General features: G+C 43.9%; 1 protein-coding gene across 1 annotated transcript in view; it reads right to left on the reverse strand.

Moving 5' to 3' along the window:
- Mob3b (MOB kinase activator 3B) overlaps positions 1-18,359 on the reverse strand; it is a 185,347-nt gene that overhangs the window by 97,222 nt on the left and 69,766 nt on the right. The window contains exon 2 of the mRNA XM_055599419.1: positions 16,018-16,635. Coding sequence (XP_055455394.1) covers positions 16,018-16,435 — 418 coding nt within the window. The 5' untranslated portion in view covers positions 16,436-16,635. The remainder of the gene's footprint in view (positions 1-16,017; positions 16,636-18,359) is intronic.

Raw genomic sequence — 18,359 nt, forward strand, 5'->3', positions numbered from 1 at the left:
TTATTAGTGGGAGGTTATACCCATTGCAGAGGCCTCCTACTCTCATCAGATCCTGAGTAGAAGTCCATGCATTCCAGCTTGGTCTACAAAGCAAGTCCAGGACTTCTATGACTCTGTTACATGGAGAAACCCTGTCTCATCTCACACACACACACACACACACAAATAGAAAATCCCATGTATTCAAGAAAAGCAAGAATGCAAAGTCATGACAAGAAATTTCTTACCTTAACTGTGCAAAGTTTCTTGTTCAAGGGCCTTCTGTTCAGTGTGATAACAATCTACTTTTCAAATTATTCTTTCCTCTTACACTGTTCATGCTGAAGTCCCCCCCAACATAGTCCTTGTATATACTTATGTTCAAGTGTTATACAAAATCATGCAAGTATGAATCAAGAATATTCATATCCAGGATATTCCTTTGAGATTGGAAAAACCCTAAGAGAGTTGGGCATTGTGACCCATGCCTGGAATTCCAACATTCATGAGGCTGACAGGGAGATGATAGTCAAGGCCGGCCTGCACTATGTAGCAAGTTCACGCACGTCCAGTCTGGGGTACATGGTGAGACTCTGTCTCAAAAATAAAAGTGATGAAACAAGATCCAACCAACCTACCAAATGACAACAAAAATCCCAAGAGGAGTCTGAAAAATCTGCTTTAGACTTTTATAATCTCCTGAGCCTCACTGCTGCTCTCAGTTGGAAAATAGGCAAAAATCTATTTTTGCAAAACTGTTGGGGGAAAAAATAAGTGAACACTGTACAACATATAACCCATAACACACGGTCAAGGGATCATATAGATGTGACATAATCATCTTGGCAACCTAGGTGTAGGATAGGCCTAACAGTAAAATCAGCACATTTAGTTCACAGAAGATGTATTGTACATCCCATTAAGAAAGGTCTGTTCAGAGGGAAATTCCTTTCTGTCCATCTGCCGTATAAAGCATTGCAGCCATGTTTGTCTAATGCTGATGGTGTCTCCTGTTCATTGAGCCTGGTTAACACAGAACTCAATTACCTGTGCTGATTGGGAGGGCAAGGTCACAGGTAACCCCTTAAGGAAAATGCTGTACTTGCTAAGTCCTTTTCTTTTCTTTCTTCCCATAATAACTACCTTACAGGGTTGCCCTGATCTTGGCTTGGTGTTTGAAATTCTACAAGAGTATGTCTTGCTTCATGATGGGAGTGTTATAACCTCACTGACCCAGACAGAAAGTTAACCTGAATGTAAATACTTATTGCATAAAATTTGCAAGATGAATAACAGTGGTGGTCTCTAAAGTACTTGCTAATGTGTAGTACAATAATTACATCACAGTAAAGCCGTTTAAATTTTAATATGCTTCCAACATGGACATCAAGTACCAGTAATTGGTGCCTACTCTGGACTTCACGGCTCATTAGGTTAGTATGGACATGGTATAGAGGAAATTATAAAAGTCCTATTTTTTGGAGGGTAATTAGCATCTTTCTTTTGGTGGTCTGAAAAAAGACTGTGGTAGAGTGACAGCATGATTACGGAGGTGAAAAGCTATCAATACTGCTGAGCAAGCACCACGCAATGTATGTCCAAGAGCAGTGCTTTTTAATTGGCTTAGACTGTTAGTAGGAAGCACTAATGAGAGAGAGAGGAGACAGAGAAACAGAGAGAGAGAGAGAGAGAGAGAGAGAGAGAGAGAGAGAGATTAATTCTATAAATTAGTTTCTCTAAAGAACCCTGACTAAACAGGGAATTTCCCGCCTGTAATTCACTTCACCCCTATGGCTGGACAGATGTTACTGTCATTATCAGACATATCTGAAACTGAGGCTCAGGGAGAATTAACTTGTCCCACAAAAGTGGGTCTCAGACTCAACCCTGACTCATAATTACCTGGAAACCTTCACGACACAGACTTCCGGATTACCTCCAAACTTTTCTGATTTGAGAAATCTAGGGTGGGGCATAGCTTGCATTTCTCACAAGTTCAGAGGCAAAGCTGACGCTGCTGGTCCTGGAATCCTGCTGAGGACTCCTGTGCTAGATGGTGTAACTGGCAGGCAGCAGGGCCCACCCTACGTCCGTTCTTTCCACTGTGCCTTACAGCAGAAGAGTATTTGATATGAGCTCAGCAGTGAGGAAACCTGCCCTAAAAATGGCCACGTACAAATCAACCTGAGACCAGAGTCCAGATGAGTACCCCATCATTTGGCCAGTCTTCTCTTGTGGTTTGCAAGTTCTTCATTCCAAGTACTCCCTTCTTTTGCTCCTCTCACACTGAACCTTCTCAAACTTTAAAGATGTTCCATAATCGGCTGTAGCAGAATTTATTAGGTGAGATCAACAGTCTGACCCAGCTGCATTTGTATTGTAAACTTTTGACCTCTTACTAAGTAGGTCAAGGTAGCCCAGCCATGTGCCCTCTGTCCCCACTGTCCATTCTTTGGATAATCTATTCTAATATATATTTCCTCAGTTGCTTCAAGGACTTGGCACTAAGATTTTAAAACTTATCATCTGGGTTTTTGATAAGAAAATGGCCCTTCAGTTTGGCTTTAGTATATACTTCCTGTTCATGCCATAGCAGTAGGCTGGACTTGGTGGGCACCAATCAATAATATATGTATCCTTGGGTTTTTTCCTGAGTTGTCAATGATCATCCTGTAAAAGCAGGAACTGTATGTGTTTCTAGATATTGCTAGTCAGTGGTGGGATTTCCCCCAGTCTCAGGGCAGAAAGGCACATAACAGCACTATAAGAGAACAAAGCCTCCATGATGCCTCACATCCCTCGTAAGCCTGGGTCTAATTTCTAGTGAATGGAAACGTCTGCTTTTTACTGTTCTCATCTTTGGAGGTAGTGAGAGGAAAGAAAGCATAAATCACCCTGGAATCATGTGATTTCTCCAACCTCTTCATCGAGGGAAGGTGAATGTCTTCAAGGTAATCATGAAGGTATTTCCACAAGTTTAAAGATATACATGGGAAAATGGATCTAAAATTCCCAGCTAGAAGAGAAATGCCTTCCCCTTCATCTTTATCGTTTTCAGAAGGCAGGAGGAAACAGACATTGCTTTGATCCCACTTGTTTCTAAGCCACTTTTTTTTTTTTTTTTCTGAGACGCAACTCTATAATGTCATTGACTGCGGTATAACCAGAAGCATTGCAGTTGGGCAAGTCTGGATTTTAAGCCTGGGTCAACCAATTTCTACAAAGGCAACTTTGGAAGGAAACTTATTTATGTTTCTTCATTTGAAATGGGGCCAAGAATAATAGTTAACCAGGGCTGCTTGGAGGATTAGAAAGAAAAAAATAATAATAATGAAAGGCTTAGCACACCAATGAACCCAGACCGGGAGTAAACTCAAATTAATGTAATTATTACTCTATTTTAAATTTTGAAATTCCTGCCTTACTTAAAAGTGGATTCTACTACATTCGTCTGATACTGGCCTTGATTAAGTGTCATCTTAATGGATGTGAAAGGTTTTTCCCCTCTCAGATTACTGTAACTATGACAGAAGAGAAAAACTTAGGCAAAATTTTCCTTAATAATTAAGCAGCATAAACTGCAGTAAATCAAGAGTCTTACGGTTTAATGTCACTCGGAGAAGGAAATGAAGGTAAAATTTATTCAGCATTTAACTCTCTTACACTAAAGGTTTAATGTGCACCCTGTCTTAAAACGTTACAGAGACCATATTGCTGCCTCCCCAGATGAAAAGGCAGGCTCAGAGGAGCCGATGTCTCAGGACACACGAGGAGCGGAGATGCTGGGCTGAACGGCCAGCCCCGAACCTGTACATTGCGTTTGAAAAACAAAAGCAATGCCAGCACACCCTGTACTTTGACAGTTCTAGCCTGCAGCTGGTTTCCTAGGGAGCTGGTATCTGTTGGTGAAATATTTGTTCGTATTTCTCCCCAGAGACATGCAAAGGCAGCTGCCCTTAGGGTAGGCCTTTCTTTGTTTCCATTGAGAAAGCCAGTAATGAGTGGTGCATCTGAAGTCCATAACAGGTAAACACTGGGTAACTAACCATGGTTCCTAGTTCCTCCCTCATCTCCTGGTGGCTGGGTGAGCTTGGCAATTGAGGTGATACGGGAGGAAGTCACCCTCCAGAATCATGGTGCATGGGTCTCTCTTCCTGTGTCTTTCAAGGTTCTATCACTTCAGCGAGACCAGAAGCCAGGGAGAACCAGCTGCTGCCTAGAAGATCTACAGGACCCAGGAAATGGGAAACAAAAGTAACTGACTGTGGCAGGCACTTCTCCCATAATTCCTCACTGTTATCCACTGCTGGTTACCTGGGCTGGATGGTGAGAAATGCCTGTGTTACTTCAGAATTAACAACTTCAGTTTGTCTCTCGTTAAAGACACACGTTCTAATTTCTAAATGCATGAACTGAGGGTCAAATAGACATATTACTAAAAGGAATTCATGTACTGGAAGAATGCCTGAGCGACTTTTCTTTCAGTATTAAACTTAGAAATGAAGATGGCTCAGCTAGTAAATGCTACCAAGCCTGGCCACTGAGTTTGATCCCAGAAACCCACACGGTGGAAGTAGGCAGACCGTTGACCTCTAACCTCCACAGATACACTGTGCCACACACATGCCAGCACCCACCCATACACTCACAAATAATAACTAAAAAGAAATGAAAATATTAGCCACGTCTCAAGATAGGTGCCACGTCTTCACAGTTTTCATTACCAATTTCATGGGAATAATTCTTTCACTTTCGGGCTGTTTTATGTGTTGTGTTGGCTGCTGCCTCCTGGAACAAGAATGGAGGCAGGACGGCTGTGAAATGCCTTGTGCAGTTCAGTTATAGACAGTCCTGCTTCAAGCTATGGAAGCCAAGTAGAGTCATCCAGTCTCATAAATGTTTACCTTCTACTGGTTCCTTAGAACAGAGCAAAAGATGGATGACCACCTGTGTGGCCAAAAGTGTGAGAGACCTGAGGAGTCTCAGAACACTCTCCCCTATGCTCTGTCACCCCAGTTCACCCCATGAGTCTATTTGATCACTGAGACTGTGTGGTATCCAGGAAACTAACTTTCAAGAGCATCTTTTCTGTGTCCCAACATTGGGCCAGCTGTTTAACAGGCAGCCTGTGACTGAATACCCCCAACAACTCTGTGAAGTAGGTACTTTTATGAGTATTTTGTAAACAAGGAAGCAGCCTCAGAGAGACTTAACATTTGGCTAGTAAAAGTTGCTAATTAAGATTCAGATGGCTCAGTCTCAAACTAGATCATCTTCCTGCAGCATCATTTTATTAGAAGCCTTAAGGAAAACCCGATCATGTTTTATCAGAGATCACTTAGACTGGGAAATTAACATGAGTTCTTAAAGCTAAGGCGCTGGCAAAGCCTAACCTGCAGCGGCCCTCAAAGATCATACGTCCCTGCATACACACAGGTGTTCTGAACACACAGCTGTGAACCACTTGCCACAGCTTAACAATTAGACAACAGACTCATCTAAGTCTCTGTGTAGTATGTAAAGGCCAGGGTTCGGAACACTGCTGATGAGGCCTCTGGAGTTAGGGCCCTGCTGAGCTGCTCCTTCAAACTTCAGGCTGCCCCTCCATAGACCACCGGTCTCCACAATGCCGCTTCCCTACAACGCAGCTTCATTCATGCCACGGCTCTAACCAGCTAATAAACAATGGGGCGAAGGCAACAGATGTGTACACACCCACTCAGTTACGGCCTGAGTTTTAAAGATCTGGCGTCCTCTAAGCCTCATATATCCAGTTTCCCTTCCCAGCTGGTGCTGAGCTGTGACAGTGTGTCACCTGAGACACACCCATTAAAATTACACAGCACAGGTAATGGAGAGAGCTAGGTGCTCAGGTAATTAGCCTAGGTTCGCAGGGCATCTCCAGGCTCCCTGGGCTCCCTCCTCTCTCCACTGCCTCTTCCTTTCAGCCTCTTGGCGCACCAGGGGCCCTTTTCTGAGGTATCTCTTGGGATCTGTTGAGCGGGAGGGAGGGGGTTATTTAACACTGTCCTCATTAACTCCGCCACCAAGTTGCCGTATTGGGTTCACCATATGGAGGAAGAGACTTTTAACTCTCCATAACAGACCATCAGTTCTCTAATGGCTGGTGGCCAGTTACAGCACAGTGGATTCAGCTGTCTCTGCAAACAACTGAACAAACTTGGGTGGCAACAGGAGGCATTTTTTTTTTTTTTTTTTTAAGGAACAGGATCTTAGAATTTCTATGTTAAAGTGCTCAGTATAATCTGTGTCAGACACATCGGCCCGGCTGTCTTCAAGTCTCTCCCAGTGACTGGTGATTCTGGCTCTGGACATCCAAAGAAGAACTCACAGCAGTCCAGAGTAAGCCAAGAATGCTGTGGATTCTCAGGAAGGGACACTACATAGTTGGGCCACCTCTGGACCACAGGGTGCCCACGTGTTTGATGGTGCTTTTATGAAATACTGTAACTTAATGCTTTCGAGTCATGTGAGAAATGGCAGTCATACTCTAGACCTTAATGTAGTTTTCCATATTAACAATGGTGTACAACAGTCGCAACACATATTCAGAAAACAGCACCTTTCATGCCACGCCCTCTCAAATAGTAAATTCTTAGAAAGTCAAATAGTTTACCAGATCCCATGTTGCCAAAGCTCCAGACTCGCTTGCGCATTGGCGAGGCTCTTTGAGGGAGAGGGGGATTTTACTGTTGGCAGAAACAAAGCCAACATCCACAGAGGTGCTTTGACAGCACTTATCCCTCCTTCAGAGATGCGGACCAAGCTGCCTTTGCTTAGCACCGGCTTTGAAGAGTGCACTGTCCTGGGTGAAACCACTGGGTTCTGTCCCTGCTTGTCTAGCTAACCTGAACTCTCCTGCTCGCGTCAACTAATATGACATTGAACATGCACAGTTTGTGCTCAGGTTTTTTGGAAATCAAGTGGGAGACCCTGGCTAGTTGTAGTTTCTCTAACGATTCAGGTGCTCTTCCCTGAAGTGGGAGTCGCTCTGGCGCCTAGAGTTTTCCAAAGCCTTTAAGAGATGCCCTGAAGTCCTTGTGATCCTCATCAGAGAACAAAGACTGACAGTATCTGTAAATCTTGCTGAGCCTATAAACCTGTATTATTACCCTGCAGATATTTTTACAAATTGTCTAGTAATTTCCATGAATATGGTTGATGGTTGGGGTACAGGGATGGGAGAGAGGTGGAAAGGGAGAGAAGATTAGAGGATGAAAGATTGGAGGAAAAGAAAAGAGGGGAGGAGGGCCGACGAGTACCTTCACATCTTCAGGATCTTTTATGCCCCAGATTCTAATGTGCCCCCCCCCCCCGACACACACATAAATACACATACTGCCTCATTTCATCCTAAACAGCCTCATGAGGTCAGACTTATAACCTTGGTTTACAAACAGAGAAATGGTAATTTAGAAATGACACCACACAGCAGCTTGGAAGCAGCAGCGCTAGCTGACTAGGCTCAAGCGGTGCCTTCTCCATTCTGCAGAAACATCGTGTCCCTGCATAGCCTGCTGGTTTCCTGGAGACCTGCATCTAACCTTGAAAATACAAGTGAGACATACAATGCAGAAGCAGAAAACAAAAGGTTAAAAGGTTAATGTTAATCATAAATTTAACTTCTCAAATTCTGAGTCTGAGATGCTCTTTCCCGTGAATGTTTCTATATGTGAATGTTTGTATGTATGTATGTATGTATGTATGTACATACGTACATATGTCTTAGTAGTTTGGAAGAGGATGAAATCAGATGTAGAAACTGAACCTGACCATGGTGGTAGCTTGGTGGTACCCGCCTCTGATCTCCGCACTCACTGAAGGCACTCATAAGATCATGAGTTTCAGGCCAGCCTGAGCTTCGAAATAAGAAATAAGTTCAACACTAGCCTGACCTACATAGTGAAGCTTTTTAAGAAAAATATGGAGGGGGGAATGTAGCCCATTGGTAGAATGCTCGTCTAAAACCCTGAGTTGGAGCCTCAGCACTAAAAAACCTGAGATACAGCCTCATGAAAGGGGTGTTCAAAGGGATACGACTATTTCCACAATGCACTTAATAAAATATGCAGAATAATTTAAATAACTAGACATCTGAGCATCATGTAAATGGATCAAGGGTAGGGACTCTGTCTGCTTTGCTCTCTGGGTAACTGAAACAGGACCTGGTCACAAGCATACACACACTAAACACTCACTGAATGGATGAACAAATGGGGAATGACCGTTTGGCAGTCACAGCCCATTGTGGACCAGAGGATGAGTTGGTCTGTGTCCAGTCTCAGGATTGAGCAAAGGGCACCTGTAAAACCTGAATGCATGTTCCAGACATTTCAGTACTGATTTTTTTCAAAGGTACAAAAGTGAAACAAAGCTAATCATTTTTAATTAAAAAAAAAAATAGACGTGACATTTTCTTCATCCTAATCTTCCTAAGAGCTATTGAACTAGTGATACATTTTCTGAGTGATATTGTAGAAAAAAGTGTATATAGACTCTTGGCCACTATCGCTCACACTGACTCCTAAATCATGTACTGGCTGTGCAGTCCAGACAAAGCCTTAGGCTCCTAGCTGCTAAGATACAATAGTCACTCCATTGAGCTGTTGCGAGAACTAAGTAAGATTAGCAGTGGCTGTGCAGGCACTTAGCAGGCTGTGTAGACATGACTTTGCTTTTTCCCTAACTTTCACGAATCTTCCCTGCTGACTCCCATTTATTCTGTAACCGTAGATGTAGGTGAGATCATATAATTGTGTCTTACATACTCTTTTTCCTCTTTTACAAAGACTGTTTCAAAGCACATGAGTCAGAAGGGTTCTAAGTCTTCTCTCTATTTCTTGAGGACCAGATATACATTGTTCAATCCTGTTATATAACAGAAAAGCAGGGAAGTTGGAACCAGAACAGAGAAGACATTTTTGTAATTAGGCAATAGTTTTGTTGTTGTTGTTGTTGTTTTTTTTTTTAAGTCTGTGGCTTTCTGTTTTGTTTGTACTTTTTAAATTTTTAAAAAAGGTAGAATCAAAGGGGAGGTGGTCTTTGCTTCTGCAGTTACTGCTGTTTAACAGAGACATTGGCTGGGTTTCTACCACAGGAGGCCAGAGAAGAGTTCAAGGGAGAGAGGAGGGGACTGTGGCTTACAAGGGGCCACATCTGTTTGTGTTCTCCCATCTGAAAAAAGCCTGGCTTCTGGCACAGCACAGGCTCCTGCTTAAACTGGAATCTAGCAACAGATGAAAGGCTTGCTTTCTGCCACGTCCCAGCGGTAGAGATCAACAGCTGTTTATGTCCTTTACTACCTAACTAAGGGTGAAGCCTTCACATCTGTCAGGACTTCCCGGTTCTAGTTCCTTGGATCACAGTGGGGAGGAGGTTAAGTCTGAGCCCCACTCAGTTCCCAGGCAGGCACATTGACACAGGCCCAGGTTCTAATTCTAAGCAGATTTCCCTGTTTCTCATCCTCCTAGGATCTGGTGTTTGCCTAAAGTTCTTCTTTTATTTTATCCTGACACATTTTGATCATTTCTCTGGGAATGACTCAGACAAAGATCAAAAGGGGAAGGAAGAAAGCAGGATGGACACAGGGAAGGGAGAAGGTTAAAAAAAAAAAAGCACCAATAACACCAGAGAATGAACCCCAGATAAGCAGAATGCTGGTGAACACTTTCACAGTGATGGTGGACGTTGGAGCTTTTCACTGACTTCTAACATGACATGTTAGAAAAGCTAGAGCAAATGAAGCCAGGCTACAAAAACCTTTCCTTACAAGCATGGGGACTGATTTTGATCTCAAGAATACATGTCAAAATAAAGCAAAACCAAACCAAACAAACAAACAGAACTGATTGGTGGCACATGCTTATAATCCCAGTGCTGGGGAGGTGGAGATGGGTGAGTACTTGGAGCTTATTGGTCTACCCAGCCTGGCTTACCTGCTGAATTCCAGGTCAAGGGGGACCCTGCATTAAACAAAGGTGAACAGCAGCTGGGGAGTGGCATGGCAAGTTGTCTTGCAACATGTGCACGCACACACACACACACACACACACACACAATCACACAATCACACATGCAGACATCCACAAGGGAAAAGAAGCCCGGTGAAAACAAGTGCTGGGTAAATCCTGAAATGGTCACATTTCTGCATTGAACACCAGGGTCCCCCAAAGTTGGAACTTTGCAAAGATGACTGTCTAGTTACTAATCCATCCCACAGCATGAGGCCTTAGAACTCCCTTATTACTCTTACCACTGAGATGCTCAAATAGGACACATTCTGTAGCTTTAGAGAGGTTATACCACAATGAATGGAAACGTGCTCAAAGAAAGGAAGACCTCAAAGGAAATATAAAAATCATTGGGGGAGGAGAGTGTGGTGAGAAGTAGGTTGTTTCTCAGGAAGAAAAATCATTGTGAATGGTTACAATAAAAAGACTTTTAAAACTAAAGTTTCATAAGGAATTCAAGCAATTCATTGATAAAAAGGCAACTCAAAACAATGGACAAAACACCATGAAACACCATGACCTTAAGAAAGTTGAGGAAGGAAAAGTGTTTGGTTTATACTTCCACACTGTACTCTGCCATTGAAGGAAGGCAGGGAAGGAACCTGGAGATAGGAGCTGATGCAGAGGCCATGGAGGGGTGCTGCGTACTGGCTTGCTCCTATGGCTTGCTCAACCTGCTTTCTTACAGAAGCCAACATCACACACAGTGGGCTGAGCCCTCTCCTACTGATCAGCAAGAAAATGCCTTACAGCCAAACCTTATGGTGGCATTTTCTCAATTGAGGCTCCCTGCTTCCTGATGACTCTATAAAGCTATCTGGCATAATTGTCAATTTGACATGCAAACAACCTTTCTTTTCTAGATCACCCCTCCCAATCACACATTAATATGAACATCACAATATAAAATATTCCAAGCTTTAAAAGGCCTACAGTCTTTAACTTTAAATCATCCAAACTCTTTTAAAACCCAATGCCTATAAAACTCCAAAATCTCTTTACAAGTTTAAAGTCTGTCAAACTGTGGGTTCCTGTAAAATGAAAAACTAAATACTTCCTTACTTCAAGAGGGGAGAATCAGGGCACAGTCACAATCTGAACAAAGCAAAACCAAACTCCAACTGTGTAAATAACTCAGTGTCCAACGTGTTGGATCCACTCACATTCTTCTGAGCTCCTCCAAAGGGTCCTGCCCTCTGCAATGCATACAGATTTTCTCTAGGCTCAGGTCGGCTCTAATTCACACCTGGTCGGTGGTTGTCCCGTGGCACTAGAGTCTCCAAAAATGCTGTACTCTTCTGCTGCAGCTGGGCTGCACATTCACCAGTAGCCTCTCCTGAGGTCTCTTCTGGGACTCCAGCCCTGCCACTCAGTGCCAAGCCTCAGCTGCTCTCCAGGACCCCTTCATGCCTTCAAAACCAGCACCACCTCAGTGACTCCTCTACTGCCAAGTTTGGTGTTAGAGCCAGCACAAGGGACAACCCTGGCCACGTGTGAAGCACAGTTGTGCGTTGACCCTGAGGACACACTTCCCAGAATACTTTACCTCACTGATACTGGTATCTTCTTAATTGGAGCTGATGCTTCAATCCCCAACAGGGAAGCATCCATTGTCCCAGCAAAATGAAGGTTTTACTTTAGTGGTTCAGGACTCTTGTTAATCACAGCTGATTCTTCAACTCTAACTGACCAAACACTACATATCTTTCACACACTATCATCTTTGCTTCCCTTTGAAACTTCACAAGCCAGGCCTTCACCATCTGCATTGCTCTCAACATTCTTACCTTCCAGGCTCCTACAGAGCAGCTCACTGAGCTCAACACTCAATGGCTTTTCTAGCCTGAAGTTCAAAAATCCTTCCACAACTCTCCCCCATACAAGACAGTCAGGTCTGTCACAGGAAGACCCCACTATCCTTGTACCAACATCTGCCCTAGTTAGAGTTACTATTGCTGTGATACACCATCAGGACCAAAGCACCTTGAGGAGAAAAGGGTTTCTTGGCTTACATTGTTGTTCATCACAGAAAGAAGTCAGGACAGGAGCTTAAACTGAACAGGAACCTGGAGCCCAGAGCTAATGCAGAGGCCATGAAGAGGTGATGCTTACTGGCTTGCTTATTAGTCTGTTTTTATGAAACCCAGGACCACCAGCTCAGGGGTGGCCCCATCTAAAATGGGCTGGGCCCTCCTCTCTCACATGAAGATGCCCTACAGGCTTGTCAACAGCTGATCTAATGCAAGCAATTTCTCAGTTGATGTACTTTTTTCTCAGATGACTCTAGTTTGTGTCAAGTTGACAAAACTACCCAACAGAGTGGGCATTTCTCAATAGAAGAGATGCAAATGACCAACAGGCATATGAAAAAATAGGACAGATATTATATTTACATTTCAGTCAATCAATATCCAAATAGATGGCTGGATAAAGAAAATGTGGCACATGTACACAATGGAATATTTTTTCAGTCTTTAAAAAGAAGGAAATTGGGGCTGGAGAGATGGCTCAGTGGTTAAGAGCACTTACTGCTCTTGCAGAAGACTCGGATTTTGTTAGCAAGCATATACGTGGCGGCTCACAGACACCCATAACTCCAGCTCCAGGGAGTCCGACATCTTTGGGCTCTGTAGACTCCTGCACACATGTGGTGCACGTAAAGTCATGCAGGCTCACACACACACATAAAGAAAAACAAGTCTTAAAAGACCATCTAAGCTAAGTGTGGCGTCATACATCAATGATCTCATCACTTGGAAGGATGAAGTGGGACTGACTTGGCCTATATTATGAGTTCCAAGCCAAGCTGGCCTACACATGGAAACTTGTCTCCCCCCCCCATCATTTTCAACAATGTATATGAAATGTATGAATCATCTATGAACTGAGTCGGGCACACAAAGGCAGGTGTCATATTATCTCATATGTGGGGCTTAAAAAAAGCTAAGAATAGAGTAGAATGGAAGTTACCAGGGACTAGTGAGAGATTTTGTCCCAAGGATACAAAATTTCAGCTAAAAAAGGAAGAAGTTCTAAAGAACAATTATACAATGTAATAGGTATACTTTTTGTCGTCTGTTATTAAGTTACAGGGTCTCAAGTCTCATCTAAGAAATCCTTTCTCCTTTTTATTACTATTTTTTGGCAGGCATAGAGGACCAAACCCAGGACCTTGGCCGTGCTAAGCAAACATTCCTCCACTGAACTCTAAGCCCTCATTTAAGATCAGGGAGTCTGCATTTTGAATAGAAGGCCCAGGTGATTTTGACAACTTTAATCTATGTAGGTTAGTATTTCCTTAAAATTAAAAGTGCTAACCAAATGTGGTGGCTCTAGCATTTAAATCCAACACTCAGGAGTAGAGCAGGTAGATCTCTGTGGGGTGGAGGCCAGCCTGGCCTACTAGCAAGTGCCAGACAACCAGAGCTACTTAGACCCTGTCTAAACAAACAGCATGGTAAATGCTAATGGATTGTAGTGGTTAAAAAAAGGAAGTGCTACGTCAAACTTGGAAACACAGAGACTGAAAAGTGGTTTCTTGGGGCCAACAGGTAAAGCTACTTTCCCACAAGCTGGATAACCTGCTTCTATCCCAGGACACATAAGGCTGAAGGAGAGAACCAGACCGTGCAAATCGTTTGATCTCCACACACACATACACCCTGGAATGTATACCTATACATATACAGACAGACACACAAAATAAACACATGTTTAAAAAAACATTTTAAAGTACTCTTATTGGAAATTTGTAAAATACATATTGACATACAATTAAACCTGCACAAAAGAAAGAAAAGAAAAAAAAATTCAGCTTCCTTAGAATTTCTTAAACATATTTTTTCTCAGGAGGAATCCCATTAAGATGCCCTAAAACATCAGTACTGTGGAGCAAAGAAACAGAGAACACAGTTTGTGTACAGAATGATGAAACGAAAGGAAAATTATTTTCCATGGCAAACATGGAGGCATCTGCTACTGCCCAGAACAAAGTCTAAAATTACATGAGGCTGTGTTCCCAAAACAGATATCCAGGAGTTGCCTTCCTCTCCAGTAATGCAAGGGTGCTGTACTGAGATACTTGGCCAGCAGCTCACATGGCAGCTGTAACTGCCAGCAGGCAGGAGTGCCCAGAGTTCAAAGCATCCAGGAGGCAGCACCAGAATGGTGATGCCGTATCAAGACTGCTATTATATGTTCTGTACATGATTAGCTGCTTATAAGACTTCTCAAAAAGAAAATTTAGACCAGCACAAGCAGACTCTTAAGAGTGAAATGTAAGTGAAAGGAGTGAACCAGAGGGGTCAGGGAGACCACAAGAAGACCCACAGAGTAAACAAACCTGGCCCACAGGGGCACACAGAGACTGCAGCTTGGTCATCATGCGAGTCTCTTAATAATCGGAGCAGGGTCTATCTCTGACTCTGTTCCCTGCCACTGGATCCCTTTCTCCTAGCTGGGCTGCCTTGTCAGGCCCAAGTGGGAGAGGATGCACTTAGTCCTGCTGTAACCTGAAGTGCCAGGGTGGGTTGGTACCCACAGGGCCCCACTTCTCTGAGAAGAAGGAGAGAGGGGAAATGGGTGAAGAGGGGTCATGAAGGTGGGACTGAGAGGAGAGGGGGAGAGCTGGTTTCAGGGTGTAAAGTGATTAAATAAAATAAAAACAAGAAGATAAAAGTAAAGGGCTTCCCACTTTTTGGAGATGCGGAACACCTGCCCAAGGGAGTTTCTGGGAAACTCCTAGGTCATACCGGATGGCTCACCTCCTTTCATAGGGGATAGGAGAGAGAAGCATGAAGGGACTAGACCGGAAAAGGCAAAGTCAGCCTCAGTATGGTGACAAACTGGCTAATGTGCTGACTACCTCAAGACGCACTGTCCTGCAGCAATGTGTTCATGTGCTTTCTTCTAGCATAAGCCCAATGGCTTCCAACATCCCTTCTCAACTTGAGGGCACCTGCCAGCGGCAATGATTCCAACAGACTCCGCCATGTGTTTCTCATGTGCACGCATCGTATGCCTCACATACACGTGTGTCTAACTCAGCTATCCCAACAGCATACCATTCTCTCATCTTAAAAATGCTTCGGGGTGCCCACCCAGGTTCTGGCACTGTGCTAAGCACTGGGGACAGCACAGCAGAAACAAGGGCTCTCTCAATCCTACTCAGCTTCGGATATAAAGCGATGCGTTCCATTTCCACCCTGTTCGTATACGGGAATCCAACAGCTAGCAAATCAAAGAGGTAGGAAAGGCTGAAAGCACAAAACAAGCCGAAATATCTGTATTTCAAGTGTTCCAGCCCATCTAGCAGTTAACAGGGTTAACAGAAAAATACAGCCTGCAATTACAAATCCTGTGATTAGAAGAAAGGCAAATACCCGGATCCTTGTTTCCTCAGGATATGGACTCCTGTGTGCTTGTGTCCCCAAATAATCTATGGATTCCCATATGGTGGTTCCTAGTCGTGAAAGGTCAATACTAACAGCAACCACAATCAATGCAGTCTTGTATGTCAGTTCACCAAAAATCAAAAATCTTACCAGGTCGAGTGGATTTGGAGTCTGGCCGTAAGACGGCCAAGAAGATCCTAACTAACACTCTCCCAGTGTTCCCAAGCAGGTGGAATGTATACCACTAGAGTCCACAAAGTCACAAATAGACCATAAATGACCCCCATTTCAGTCACGTTCTTAAATTGGCATATATATATATATATGTATATATATATATACATACATATATATTATATATATTTGGGGTTTAATATAGAAAATAATTGTGTTCTTAAATATATATGTATGTATATAAATGTATATACATACAATATACATTTCAGATATATAGCTGATAGAATTTAGGGAAACACAGACATGAGTGTTATCTGATATTTGAAGTCAGTGTAAGGCTCACATTGTGAAAACTTCCTCAGCTCAGGGAGGAATGGGGCAAAACAGTAAAAAAAAAAAAATACACAATCAGACTTGGAAGGCTGCCGTGCACTCACCAACACACGTTGGAAATATGTCCTCATTGTTGATCTGGACTTCAATCCAATCCATGAGCAGGTTCATGTACTGGGGAGCTGGCAGTGCAGTTGGTTTCTTATACTTGAGGTCGTCCTGCCACCTATACTCATATTTGGGGCCCCCTGACATCACAGGGCAGGTCCGCTCCGTGCAGAACTCACAGATGGTGCCGTAGATGAGGTTGATGCGATTGAAGAAGTCCACCACGTGCACCGCCACCCAATCGTTCTGGTCCTCCCCGCTGGGCAACTGCACAGCTGCCCTTAGGTCCACGCCTGAGTTGAGGGATGCCTGAGCTCGTTTATGCAGCTCAAACCTCTGCGTGCCCGGTTCAAACTTCCTCTTGGGCCGGAATGTCTTGTCCTTGTTGAACACCTGCTTCAGGGCTATAGACATGGTCTCCTTCTTGTCTTCCTTCCTTTTACAGGAAGCAAAAAGGCACTTGGGACTTTTCAGTGAGAGATCACAGCCCAACAGAGTTTTCCACTGCCAGCCCTCGGGCCCCAGTCTTGCAGTCTGGTAGTCTTTACTCTATTTTAAATGGCTCCTTCCGTTGTCCTCTTGAACAACCTCCGGGGGAAACCTCATGTTCCTTCCTAAAGACAGAAAAGGAACAAGAGCACGTGAGTCCTCAGTTTGCATTTATGAACTAACAAAAGTTTGTGTTTAATTTCCACCTGGCATTACTGGCTGTGGGTCTAAGCATATGAATGTGGAGGGTAAGCTATTGCCCTGTGGAACAAACTGGTACTTTGAATTATGCAAACGACTAAGGAAGAAAAGATGTTACCCTCTTTTTCTTGGTGGTGGCTGTCACATCTTTGCTGGCTCTTGTGAGATTATCAGCAAAGAGCTTTCCAAGGTACTAAGGTGTAGGTCAGTGATTCAGTCCTATTGCATAACTACTGCTTCTTGGAGACTAATGAGTAAGCATACATGGTCTCTGTCTTCCCAGATGGAGATGATGGGACTGGGTGCCTACCACACCAAGCTGGCTAAAAACAACCAGGAGTCTGTATCTGTTGGATCTGTAAGAAGTGCTGACAGTGGTCAGCTTAAGCTGTGTATGGGTCATGTGAGTGTATATGTGAAGTTGAGAAAGCTGGAGTGTATAGCTGAGAGAGGAGGGGGTGTGGAAGGAACAAGAAGGGAGGGCAAAAGCCAGGCCTGGTGGCGTGTGCTGTAATCCGAGCACTCTGGGAGGAAGAGGCAGGCAGATGTCTGTGAGTCCAGGCCACTCTGGTCTACAAAGTGGGTCCAGGATAGCCCAGGCTACACAGAGAAATCCTGCCTCAAGGAAAGGAAGGAGGAGGAGAAGGAAGGAGAAGGAGGAGGAGAAGAAGAAAACAAAAAAGATGAAGAAGGAGAAGAAGAAGAGGAAGGAAAAGAAGAAGAAGAGGAGGAGGAGGAGGAAGAAGAAGAAGAAAAAGAAGAAGAAGAAGAAGAAGAAGAAGAAGAAGAAGAAGAAGAAGAAGAAGAAGAAGAAGAAGAAGAAGAAGAGAAAGAAGAAGAAAAAGAGGAGGAGGAGGAGGAGTTCCGGCAAGATTTACTGATTCACAGAGTGTAGTAAAGTCACAGCAAGTATCCTTCTTCCTGGATCGCTAGGTGATACACTTACTGGCTTAACAACATCCTGTTAAGCAGGAGGCACAGCTGGCACCATGTTTGGTTTGCTAACCCCTTGTAAAGGCACTTTCCACATGGCCATATGCTCTGAACCATGCTGTCTCTCATCTTTTTCATTCCTACTCGTTCATGAAGCCCCCTACCCAGGGACAGAGCTCTGTCCCTGTTCCATTTTATACACACATTCCCCCAAAGGCTACCAAGAAAAAGCAGGCTGAGGTGAAGGCTGTCCTGTGACCTTGACAGAGAGGTGCTAACAAGTCCACTCAGGCCAAACAGGAGCCAAGTGAGCCCAGAGCTGAGGACAGCCTTCGAACAGCCACCACAGAATCTGCTGCAGAGGACTGGACTATGAGCTCTCTAAACTGCTTTATTCACTCCCAGAAGGGGTTCTGCCACCCCTGCAGGTGAACATGGCTTGGTTAAGACATTAACACTGGACTATGTTCCCGAAGATGCATTTTCAGTTTTCTAAATTAGCAGGCACAGTGGTAGATTTCATCATGGCATTTTCAAACATTAGTTTCTGTTCATTTTTCCTGAGATACCTGATTCCCTCTACAGACTGTGCTCTTGGCTCAGCAATGCCATGGTCCTGCTAGTGGGTGCCTCTTCTTGCCTCTGTCGTAGCCTACTATTCCATCCCTCTCTTCTTCCTTTTCCTAATGGCTTTCCCCTGGAGTGCTGGGGAACA

This window comes from Psammomys obesus, unplaced genomic scaffold (assembly GCF_907164565.1).
Source record: "Psammomys obesus unplaced genomic scaffold, mPsaObe1.curated_primary_1811, whole genome shotgun sequence".
In the NCBI taxonomy this organism is placed as follows: Eukaryota; Metazoa; Chordata; class Mammalia; order Rodentia; family Muridae; genus Psammomys; species Psammomys obesus.